This window comes from Tachypleus tridentatus, chromosome 13, assembly GCF_004210375.1.
Source record: "Tachypleus tridentatus isolate NWPU-2018 chromosome 13, ASM421037v1, whole genome shotgun sequence".
NCBI lineage: Eukaryota > Metazoa > Arthropoda > Merostomata > Xiphosura > Limulidae > Tachypleus > Tachypleus tridentatus.
In genome coordinates this window covers 136,355,299-136,367,506 of record NC_134837.1, presented here as the reverse complement: position 1 = coordinate 136,367,506, position 12,208 = coordinate 136,355,299, and the positions used below count along the sequence as shown (strand labels likewise).

At 34.3% G+C, this 12,208-nt stretch overlaps 1 protein-coding gene and 1 long non-coding RNA gene across 7 annotated transcripts in view; one reads left to right on the top strand and one right to left on the bottom strand.

The window, feature by feature from the left end:
- Nucleotides 1-12,208, top strand: part of LOC143239938 (uncharacterized) — a 106,786-nt gene that overhangs the window by 85,926 nt on the left and 8,652 nt on the right. Inside the window, exon 1 of one of the 5 annotated variants that reach the window (XR_013021443.1) lies at nt 11,434-11,472. The exons of the other annotated variants lie outside the window; for them this stretch is intronic. This is a non-coding gene — a long non-coding RNA (uncharacterized LOC143239938). Of the gene's footprint in view, nt 1-11,433; nt 11,473-12,208 lie in introns of those variants that run through there. 5 annotated transcript variants of the gene reach the window in all.
- The window catches only part of LOC143239936 (uncharacterized), a 52,943-nt gene continuing 44,592 nt past the window's right edge, over nt 3,858-12,208 (bottom strand). For both annotated transcript variants that reach the window (XM_076481604.1, XM_076481603.1), the window contains 2 exons: nt 8,454-8,523; nt 3,858-7,108 (listed from right to left, as the gene is read on the bottom strand). In XM_076481604.1, coding sequence (XP_076337719.1) covers nt 6,112-7,108; nt 8,454-8,523 — 1,067 coding nt within the window. In that variant the 3' untranslated portion in view covers nt 3,858-6,111. The remainder of the gene's footprint in view (nt 7,109-8,453; nt 8,524-12,208) is intronic.

Below are 12,208 nucleotides of genomic sequence, written 5' to 3'. Positions count from 1 at the left end.
TAGCGACACCAAGCGGATTCCCCTGGAACCAACTGGAGCCGCGCAATTCAAACAGTCCGCGTATTTTTTGAAGAGACCTCGTATAGCTCATTGTGAACATTTTTGCTTAATTACAACGAACCGTTATTATTACAGTTAATTTCATTCATTACAGCACGCTTTCTCTATGTAATTTAATTTACAAAAAACAACTACTGATTTCGTTTTATGATATTCCAACAATTTTTCTACAGAGAGTGTTGTACCAGGTAAAATCGTAAAATTATTTACTGAGATGTAATATGTGTATGACAACAGCTGCAAATGATATATGTATATATATGTGTAAGTTGGTAATTTCAGGGTTAAATTTAGCTAGTCTGTTATTTGATGTTAAATTTAACAAGCTGATCATCTGTGAGTGAGATTTAGCAAGCTGGCAATTTGAGGGTTAGATTTATCAAACTGATAACTTGAGAGTTAAATTTAGTAAGTCGATGATTTAAGGGTTTAGGTTTGGCAAGTCTGTAATATGAGATACACACTTTGTGATAAGTAGTACTTTTAAATGCACAAAAATAATTACAGGATCGACTTTAATCGTCATAAAATCACTTGAACTTTTTTCTTGATAATTTAATAAACAAAACAATTGAAGAACAAAGAGGAAAACCACATATATTAAAATAATAGACAAGGTATGTAAATCAGAGGGTTCATTGTTCACGTCTCTTTTCGAAAAAATCATTCTGTAATTTGAATCCAACGAGTGTTCTTAGAGTAACGGTCATATTACGCTATTTTATAAAAGCAGTTAAAGAGTTGACGTTCGATGCTATTCACTTACTACTTTCCTTTTATCAGCTCAATACTGCACACGGTTTTGCTTACACATAACCATTGTAAAGTTTCACACAAACTTCTAAAACCAACAAACGACTGTTAAATCAACTAAAGCGCTTGATTCACGCGTTATTTGCAGCGAATAATGTAGGATAACCAGTTTCTGTTTGTTATTTTTACTGTTTCTTTTGCCCATAATTTAGCAGTGTAAGGCAAGAGGGAAGGTAGTCATCACTGTGTGTCATCACTACACACAGTCAATTCTTGGGCTACTCTTCTATCAACGAATAGTGTGATTGACCGTCATATTATAACGCCCCCACGGCTGAAAGGGCAAGCATGTTTGGTGTGACCGGGATTCAAAACCGTGACCCTCAGATTACGAGTCGAACGCACTAACCCACCTGGTCATGCCGGGCCTTATTCTTACTAATAAGGAACTAACTGTTTATAAGTCTGTTATTATTGTTGATTGGGAAATAACTGTTTGTAAGTTAATTATTCGTGCTGATTTGTTTCTAACTTTGTCAGTTAACTGTACTTGTTCAAGTCGAACAAAGTGTTTGCAAGTAACTTGTTATTGTTGCTAGGGAATTAACTAATTGTAGGTTTGTTAATCGTGTTGATTTGTAACTAACTCTTTGTAAGTTAGTTATTATTGTTAATTGGGATCTAACTGTTTGTAAGTTAATTATTATTATTGATTGACAACTAACTGTTTGTAAGTTAATTATTATTATTGATTGACAACTAACTGTTTGTAAGTTAATTAGTCTTGTAGATTGGGAACTAACTGTTTGTAAGTTAAATATTCGTGTTGATTGGGAACTAACTGTTTGTAAGTTAATTATTCGTGTTGATTGGGAACTAACTGTTTGTAAGTTATTTATTCTTGTTGATTGTGAACTAACTGTTTGTAAGTTAATTATTCTTGTAGATTGGGAACTAACTATTTGTAAGTTATTTATTCTTGTTGATTTGGAACTAACTGTTTGTAAGTTAATTATTATTATTGATTGGGAACTAACTGTTTGTAAGTTTATTATTGATTGACAACTAACTGTTTGTAAGTTAATTATTATTATTGATTGACAACTAACTGTTTGTAAGTTAATTAGTCTTGTAGATTGGGAACTAACTGTTTGTAAGTTAATTATTCTTGTTGATTGGGAACTAACTGTTTGTAAGTTAATTATTCGTGTTGATTGGGAACTAACTGTTTGTAAGTTATTTATTCTTGTTGATTTGGAACTAACTGTTTGTAAGTTAATTATTCTTGTAGATTGGGAACTAACTATTTGTAAGTTAATTATTCTTGTAGATTGGGAACTAACTACTTGTAAGTTAATTATTCTTGTTGATTGGGAACTAACTGTTTGTAAGTTAATTATTCTTGTAGATTGGGAACTAACTATTTGTAAGTTAATTATTCTTGTTGATTGGGAACTAACTGTTTGTAAGTTAATTATTCGTGTTGATTGGGAACTAACTGTTTGTAAGTTATTTATTCTTGTTGATTGTGAACTAACTATTTGTAAGTTAATTATTCTTGTTGATTGGGAACTACCTATTTGTAAGTTAATTATTCTTGTAGATTGGAAACTAACTATTTGTAAGTTAATTATTCTTATAGATTGGGAACTAACTATTTGTAAGTTATTTATTCTTGTTGATTTGGAACTAACTGTTTGTAAGTTAATTATTCTTGTAGATTTGGAACTAACTGTTTGTAAGTTAATTATTCTTGTAGATTGGGAACTAACTGTTTGTAAGTTAATTATTCTGTTGATAACCAACTGATTGTTGATTGTGAACTAACTATTTGTAAGTTAATTATTCTTGTATTGGGAACTACCTATTTGTAAGTTAATTATTCTTGTAGATTGGAAACTTGTAAGTTATTATTCTTATAGATTGGAACTAACTATTTGTAAGTTATTTATTCTTGTTGATTTGGAACTAACTGTTTGTAAGTTAATTATTCTTGTAGATTTGGAACTAACTGTTTGTAAGTTAATTATTCTTGTAGATTGGGAACTAACTGTTTGTAAGTTAATTTCTCTTGTTGATTGGGAACTAATGTTTTTATAAGTTAATTATTCTTGTTGATTGGGAACTAATGTTTTTATCAGTTAATTATTCTTGTTGATTGGGAACTAATTTTTTTATCAGTTAATTGTGATTGTTGATTGATTTCTAACTGTTTGTAAATTAGTTGTTCTTGTTCATGTGGAACAAAGTGTTTGCAAGTAACTTATTATTGTTGCTAGGGTATTCTCTGAAATCGTGTTGATTTGGAACTAAGTGTTTGTAAGTCAGTTATTATTGTCATAGGTAATTAGCTGTTTGCATCTGTTTTGGTTTGAATTTCGCACAAATCTCCTCGAGGACTATCTGTGCTAGCCGTCCCTAATTTAGCGATATAAGACTAGAGGAAAGGCAGTTAGTCATCACCACCCACTGCCAACTCTTGGACTACTCTTTCACCAACGAATAGTGGGATTGATCGTCACATTATAACGTCCTCGTGGCTGAAAGGGCGAGCATGTTTGGTGTGACGGGGATTCGAACACGCGACCCTCAGATTACGAATCGAGTGCCTTAACCACCTGGCCATGCCGGGCCAAAAGCTGTTTGTTACTTTGTTGTTATTGTTAATTGTGGACTAATTGTTTGTAAGTTAGTTATTGTATTAAATGAGCGTGTAACTGCCAAAGATAGATGAGTAAAACTGAACAAATGAGTAGATGTACAACTTATATAGAATGGTAACATGAAAATCTGGTGTTGTTTCATGTTTTGATTCGTCTTTAATTAGATCACCTGATTGATATTTTTCATCTATTTTATTTCGTAACCCATTTTAATTCATAAGAAAGCTGAACAACGTAGACAAGTACTAGAAAAAGTCAAGTTTAAAAACTATTTTTTTTAATAAATTATTCTCTGTTCAATATTTGGCTCAGTGTTTTATTTTCTACCTAAAGAAAATGATTAACAATGATATTTAAATAAATCAAATTAAGATATTAATTCAAAATTTTTATTGGAACACAACTGGCAGTTATTGATACATTCACATATACCATCTATAAACAATAAATACAGCGAAAATATTAATTTAGCTTTGTTTCTCCGTGATATGCTGAAAAAATGTATTTCCTTTCTCCATATTTCCTTTTATAACTTAAGAAAAATACTTTTTCTTCTCGTGTAATCAGTTTCGAGCGCGTCTTCATAGTGTTAAAATCAGGTGTTTGATTCCCCTTTGGAAGACACAAAAGCTATAGCCCAAGGTGGTTTTACTCTCCAGTAAACAACAAGCAATCATTTGTTGGCGTGACTCAAAGTCCCTTCTAAATTCAAATTTTATCGTACTTAACAAACTATGTTATGAACTGAAAGTAATATTCAACAGATTCACTGTAGGCTTTTTTTTTGTAGTCGAGATTACGTAACTCACATGTCCACTATGATCAAAGAGGAATTCGGACAGTATTGGATTTGTTGTCCCCCGCTAGTACAGCGGTAAGTCTACGGATTTACAACGCTAAAATCAGGGGGTTTGATTCCTCTCGGAGGACTCAGCAGGTAGCTCGATGTTTGCTTTGTTATTAGAAAACACACACATTGGATTTGTTACACACTTGCACTATATCCAAGCGTCTGTGAGCAAATAAGCAAGTTTAAAATATGTTTGATATGTTTCAGAATTTTCAAGACTATAACTGTTAAAATATTGTATTTTATCCTAGATTATAAGTTACCAGCTACATTTAACATTATTTTGTTAACACTCTGATAAATAAGAAATATAGTCGATAGTGAAGATACCCTCAGTGGCACAGTGGTATGTCTGATGATTTATACTACTAGATACCCGTGGTAAGAAGAGATCGTCCTTTAAAACAAAGACGGAACTCTTATACTCAAGTTTACGGCTTTTCATTAACTTTTACACATATTACCCTTACTATTTGTCTAACAGAAAAGTAAGTTAAATGAAAGTTGGACGAAAGCTAATCGGGCATAAAAAACTAGCAGAATGTTCGCAGTGCCCTCGTGTGTTAATTTATTAAACCAAACATTCCACATAGTTTAGGAATTCTTAATGTAGAAATGGAATGGTCAATAAGAATGTTTTATAAATTATTGTTTACCAGATCACAATTTATAATTAGAGTTGGTCGTAACATAATAATGTGTCTAATATAAAACCTGTGCAGTAAAACAGCTCATTTTAGTTATTGTTGTTCTCGAGCAATTTTGGGGCAGTGTAATGGGCTTTTTCAAAGGGGTAAAATTATATGGTTCACTTTGTATGCAAATTTAATAAACCATACTACCGTAATGGCATCGATTTGTTATGATTCGCCCTGTACGTAACTCTTTTAAATGCCTTTATTTCACTGTATATATGTGTGGTTCAGATATTCACGATGAATTTGCTTAATAATTGAAGAAGCAAATAATGTCTTTAAAGTTAAAAAGTAGGTGTATTTCAAGACAATAACTAAAAGTTTCAGAACCTATTTCATGATTTGATCGGTAGAATTCAGCTGTTGATTTTTCATCTCTAAATACCATATTAATATTCGCACCACCCTCAACTATTAACTTGTTAAACCACAAAGTGCATTTGGTTATAGAAACACCCTTGGTATAAATTCCTTGAAGACGCTACAGAAGTGAAATGGCCAATAAGATTGTTTTGTAAGTTATAGAAAACGTATAAGATGTTTACAGCGCCCTCACACTTCTTTTTATGCTAAAAAGTTACGTGGTTAGAGAAATTCTTCGAGGAACGGTATTGCGTGAGCTGGTCAGCAAGACTGTTTTGTAAATTATGTTGGTAGGGATATGTTACTTTCATGTGATTGTTGGGTTCTCGTCACTTTAGTAAGGATGTGTTACTTGCACTTCGTTATTGTTGGGTTCTTGCCACGTGAGTAAGGATGTTTTATTTGCACTTCTTTATTGTTTAGTTTCTGCCACTTGGGTAACAGTTTGCATTTCTCACACTTGATTGTTGGGTTCCTGTCGAGTGGGTAAGAGTATGTTTTGCAATGAGGAAAGTTCTTCGGCTTCACACATCTGCTAAGTGTGTGTGTTATAGCAAAGCCACATCAGCCTATCTGCTGTGTCTACCGAGGGAAATCGAACTCCTGATTTTAGCGTTGTAAATCCGAAGACTTTCCACTATCCAAGCGAGGAAGTGCTAGGAGAGTCATTTAATTTTAAGTCCTTGGAACGCGCTTTAGGATAGTCTAACAAATATTGAACAGAGTCCTATTTCACGTCTTTCCTCGCTATTTCATCATCACTGACTTTGCTATGATTCACTATATTAGTTTTACTGCAACCTTTAAAGTGACACCTTTTCAAGTTGTTTGAGGTTTCTGAGTCAGAGATTGTTACTTCGTCAGCAGTGCCATCCGGAGAAATGTCACAAAGAAATTTTGACTTTGGAGTTAATGACTGATAGCCACTTTCATCTCCTGAAATTTTCTCTTCTTCACCATTTCTTGGATCGTCTTCATCAATAAATCCAATTGATGCATATGGGTCACTATTCGATGAATCGTCGGCTGATGAAAGACTGATAATACTATGATGTGGACACATGATGACTTCTCTACTGTTTGGAAGATACGATTGTTTTTTTTGTTTTAAGTTGTTCTCTGTCAACGGTTTAATAATATTGAGCAGTTGTGGTAAATTGGAATTCGATGTACCTTTGTTTTGGGTCTGATTCCACTGCACCATTGTACTCATTGTGGTACTACTGGTGCTGTTCAACACGTGGTCTGTTGCAGAAAGACTGTAGGACTGTTTACGTATGGGATTTGAATGGGTATACCAAGAGCTATTGGGCATAGCAACACCACGGTACCTCTTGAAAGTTCCTGTTTCTAGCAGTTGAATCCAAGCATTTCTTGCTTCTGGAAACTGTAGACATCGAACAAGAAAGATTAGGAAACCCTGCAGAGAATTAGCAATGCAGAAAACATATTGGAAAACTAGTTTGACTTCACCAACTGCCAAGGCTCCAAAGACCCACGTGATTCCCAAGAGAGTCATGACAGTGAAAGCTCCACGAACTTGGGCAGCGATGATTGTATAATTACTCCTATAGTCCTGAACTTCAAGTGTGGTGTTTGTCCTAGGCGTGAAAAGTACTCGAGTGACCATTACGAATACTGTGAGATTGACGAGAAGAATGATGCATGAAGGACCCATGAAGGAAATGTAGTAAGTATAAGGGTTGGCTGGAGAAAGCATACAGCTAGAGAAATATACAAAAGACATGTTCTTTATTTGGTAGTTTGGTACAGACCACGTTCTAATTTGGCAATGAAATTCATCGTTATATGTTAACTTACAAAGTTTCTTCTAATCACATCTGTCGCAGTGAAGGATAAAATAAGAAATTCACAGAACCCACCTACTGGAAATAAACTTACCTTTAAATAAAAATACTAAACAGAGGTTGAATACATTATATTAAACCAATTTTGGAATCTCACTACGTTCTTCCAGTTTATGTCACCGCATCCAGTCTTATTCCATCTGATTACCATGCATATTGATAATGGTCCTGCCACATAGTTTCCATTGCAAAAGGCTCCATCGCACGCCTGAGATGTCCAAAGAACATCACACTTCACTACAAGCTTTCCATAATCAAACCAGTGTACGAGGAATAATGGTTTTAAGTCCTCATTTCAACAGCCCAATCACACAGAATTCTATAGGTTCTTTGACAAGCTACCTGACCGGTACGTCTTCATATGGAATGGCAGGAATATGCGCTTCATTTTCCAGATGCTTAAAGTGTGAAATTATTGAATGAACATGTCGTGGAAACAACTTATGAACATCTGACTTAAGTCAATTTTCCAAACAGAGAACTGTTTTGATTATGTTTTTTACTGTTGCTTGAGGCATACGAACGGCTTTTGCTATTGACATCGTGTTCGTGGATTCTCACCTGTTACAAACGCTAAATTTTGCTTACCATAGCTGATGTATGACTTGCTGTAAGTTTCTTTCTAGACAGTCCTGGTGTCCGAAGTAGATTGTTTGTTAGTAGTTAAGCATAAAGCAATAAAATGACCGATCTGTGTTGTGCTCACCTTGGGTATTGAACTCTGGTTTTTTAGCGTTATAAACCTTTAGACTTTCTGCTGTGCCACTGGGATCTCACGTTGATCCATATGCTTTTTCTTCCTACTCCTCAAGGTATAATTCCAAAATTCCAAATATGAATACTTATTTATGATGTAAATATATGGATATGTTCTTTTAGAAAGGGACTTTACATAAATATTCTTCTTAAAAATGGTCATATCATATTACCTATGCAATGGCAAATGATATCAAAAGGTAGTTCTGATCATTCCGTTCCACCATGGTTGTATTTTCAAATTACTTGTTTGTTTGCGTGTTCAAATTCATTTAAATATAACGTATTCAACAACTCCTGGAGTATTATATTTAATAACAAGATAAAAATAATATAAATAACACTGTCCTCATGAGTGAGACACTGAAAAAAATAAGAAATATATTGTAAGTAATGTATAGTAACATTTTAAGCTCGTAAAATTACCGTTTGGACCAATACTTACAGTTTGTTTTTGTAACCATATTCTTCAAAGTTAATCCCAGCTGTGATACCGACTATTAATAATGGAAGACCTAAGAAAAGGAAAGAAGAAATTTATGTAATATTATATCTGAATGATATCTCTCCACTTTGACAATGGTTTAAAATAAGCAACACACTTTGTAAAATTATATCTAATGTGATTTATTACACACGTTTTACTTATATAGTTTGTTATATTTTATTAGTTATCGATGCTCTACAGTCAGTGGATGAATTTAATTATATCAAGATGAAGAAAGTTTCGTTGTGATTATGTTCTGATGAAGGTCGTTTTGTTATGGTCATATCATGATGAATGTCGTTCCGTTTCAATATCGAATGCCTGTAATATTATTTCACTTAAGTTGTATTATGAATCAGTTCTGTATTTTGTAAGCTTACTGAAATTATTTCAGTGTTGGTGCAGTTAATTATGGCAGGTGTATTATTGCAGCCTACTCTAAGAGTGTAATGCGGATGTTTTCATTTTCTTTCATTTGAAATCCTACCAGAGTGGTATATTGTTGTTAGAGCGGTGGAACAATTGAGGGTGATTGGATTAGTCTATAAAGCAAACTGACAGAAGTTAACTTTACCGAATAATGTTCAGTACACGTGGTACAGTAAAATCAAAATAAAAGTTTCACTACGTCCAACTGTGTGATCTGCTAACACTGAAACATCAGGATAGTCATTGCTGTTTTGAAAGTATTAAAGAACGTGAGTCAGTATCAATTGATACTAATGATGAACTCGTGTCAGTTTTTGCGGTTTCTTGACACGTTTGTTCATAAGCACAAAGTTTATCAAACGTTTATCTTTGCTCTTTCCACCACGGGTATCAAAACCTGATTTTTAGCGTTATAGGTCTGAGCCACTGGGAGAGGTGGGAGGGAACACATGTCAGAAAAAGACTTTATACTATAATTTATACTATAAAATCATCCACATAAGATACCAAAATGAATCCAACTAGTCCTTTTCTGAGTCATTGTTTAGCGCACAGCTCCACAATGGACTGTCTGCGACGTGTTCACCATAGGAAACGAATCTCATATCGACAGTGTTATAAACTCTCAAGTTTACCGACAAGGTCACTGAGGGACAAATAAAGAAAGAGAGAGAGAGATAAACGGAACTGTAGACAAGATTTACTTTATAATACACAGGTTCGATCCCTGAAGCTAAGTGATCGCATATAACCAATTGTTGGATATACAAAACTGTTTAGAGTAAGTGTTATTATTTACTTTATTTTGTGACGTAATATTTAATAATTGTTTAGTTTTCATGACAAGTGTGTTGAAGGTTGATTATTTTGTTGTTATTGAATTTTTTTTGACGGTTTTGAAACTGAAGCTTTAGGAAAACCTGAAGTTTTGGCAAGATATGTTGTTGACACATTTTTGATATGGCGGCATGGTAAAAACAATTTAGGCCCGGCATGGCTAGGTGGTTAAGGCACTCGACTCGTCCTCCGAGGGTCGCGGGTTCGAATCCCCGTTACATCAAACATGCTCGCCCTTTCAGCCGTGGGGGTGTTATAATGTGAACTTCAATCCTACTATTTTTGGTAAATATAGCTTTTATGTTTTAGTAAGTAGAAATAAGGATAAATTGGAAACTATTATTTATTAAAAAACTTTCCCTGTAACCATTACGCCACATCAACAATCTTGTCACACTAAATCTTAAAAACTACTAGTTTTTTTTACTCTCAGGATAGGATACCAATATTATGCTGTAAACAGGATAATATTAATAATTAGTTATTATTAATTAAGCACATAGCTGTAGAAAGAGGATTTAATCCCACTGTTGTTGACAGAGCTGTTAACAAACTAAGAAAAACGGATAAAAATATTAAGTTAAAACCACCTGCTACAAAAAAGTAACAAAATCATTTTTGATACTGTCATTTATACCTGGTTATTTTGTCAAATAATGAAAAATTTCTTTGGTTTCTTTGTTTGAATTTTCGCGCAAAGGTGGCTATCTGTGATAGCTGTCCCTAATTTAGCAGGAAAGGCAGCTAGTCATCACCACCGACCGCCAAGTCTTGGGCTAATCTTTTACCAACGAACAGCGAGATTGACCTTCACTTTATAATACTCCCACGGCTGAAAGGGCGAGCATGTTTGTTGTGATGAGGATTCGAATCCGGGACCCTCAGACTACGAGTCGAGTACCTTAACCACTGCCATGCCGGGCCATGAAAAAATTGAAAAACAAATAAATATTTTTCCAACATATGAACTGATAAACAAAGTTAGCCAAGTTCTTAATATAACTAAGATAAAATAAACTTAATGAAAAAATTTGTTATAAAATATCATATGAATGTGAAAATGTTTTTATTGGACAAACTGGAAGAAATTTAAAATTCATAATGAATGAATGAACACAAGCGGATGTTGTTTTTGAATTTCGCGCAAAGCTACTCGAGGGCTATCTGCGCTAGCCGCCCCTAATTCAGCAGTGTAAAACTAGAAGGAAGGCAGCTAGTCGTCACCACACACCGCCAACTCTTGGGCTACTCTTTTACCAACGAATAGTGGGATTGACCGACACGTTATAACACCCCGACGGCTGAAAGGGCGAGCATGTTTGGTGCGACGGGGATTTGAACCCACGACCCTCAGACTACGAGTCGAACGCCTTAACCCACCTCGCCATGCCGGGCTGAACACAAGCGAAATGAAAAAAACAATATTACTATTTCACCTTTAGCTGAAAATATTAATGAAACTAACCATAGAATTCAATTGAAAAACAAAACTGTTATTCTAGCATAAGCTGAAAATTTTATTAGTACGAATATACGTGAATCTCTTAAATATAAATTTAAATGATTGAAAAAGGATGATGGACCTATTGGAAATGTTGTCAGTAGATGGCGTGAAATTCTTTAACATGTAAATTGATGCTCTTGTAATGGTATAAATAAGGGTTATATGGTGTAAAGCATCACACTGTTGAAGGGGAAGCATTGTATTATGGTGAGTGATGTAGTGTATGCGAAATTTTTTATTTTTCCGGTGTGTATTATTTTTTACTTTGTACAATACGTTATTTGTATAATATTTAATTTTGAGTGTGGAAACGGTCGTCTTTTGACATGTGTAAAAATAATAATTGTTTTAAAATTTTTTATTTAACATTTGAAGGTTGTTTGTTTTAAGGGGTAGTTATAACTAGTTCTGTTACGTGACTCTCTGTACGAGTCGTACGTTACGTATGTAGTTTACCGTATTTTCCGGTTAATAAGCCGAATCGCCGAATAAGCCGAGGGCAATTTTCAGCTCTGAAAATGAGGGTTTTTGCTTATTACCGCCCAATAAGCCGAAGCCATTTTTAAGAAGTGACAAGTTTCTTCAAAATGATTTCTTAGTCTCGTTTCAGCGTCAGCATGCATGTTGTGTGTGATCGTTGGCGTTCTGTAGTAAAGCAGAACGTGTCGTATTGAATCAATATGTCATTCGTTATTGGCTCCACTCACTGTAATTAGGTAACCAATGAAATTCCAGAAACAACGTTTCACTGTAGTCTTAACGTGCTTTGCTGATGGGACAAAATTACCGCCTATGGTAATTTTCAAAAGAAAAACATTTCCTAAGAAGAAGAAATTTCCGAAAGGAGTGATCGGCCAATAAGCCGACCCCCAAAAATCAGGTCCAAAATTTAGGGCCAGAAATTCGGCTTATTAGGCGGAAAATACGGTAATTGTAGTATTGT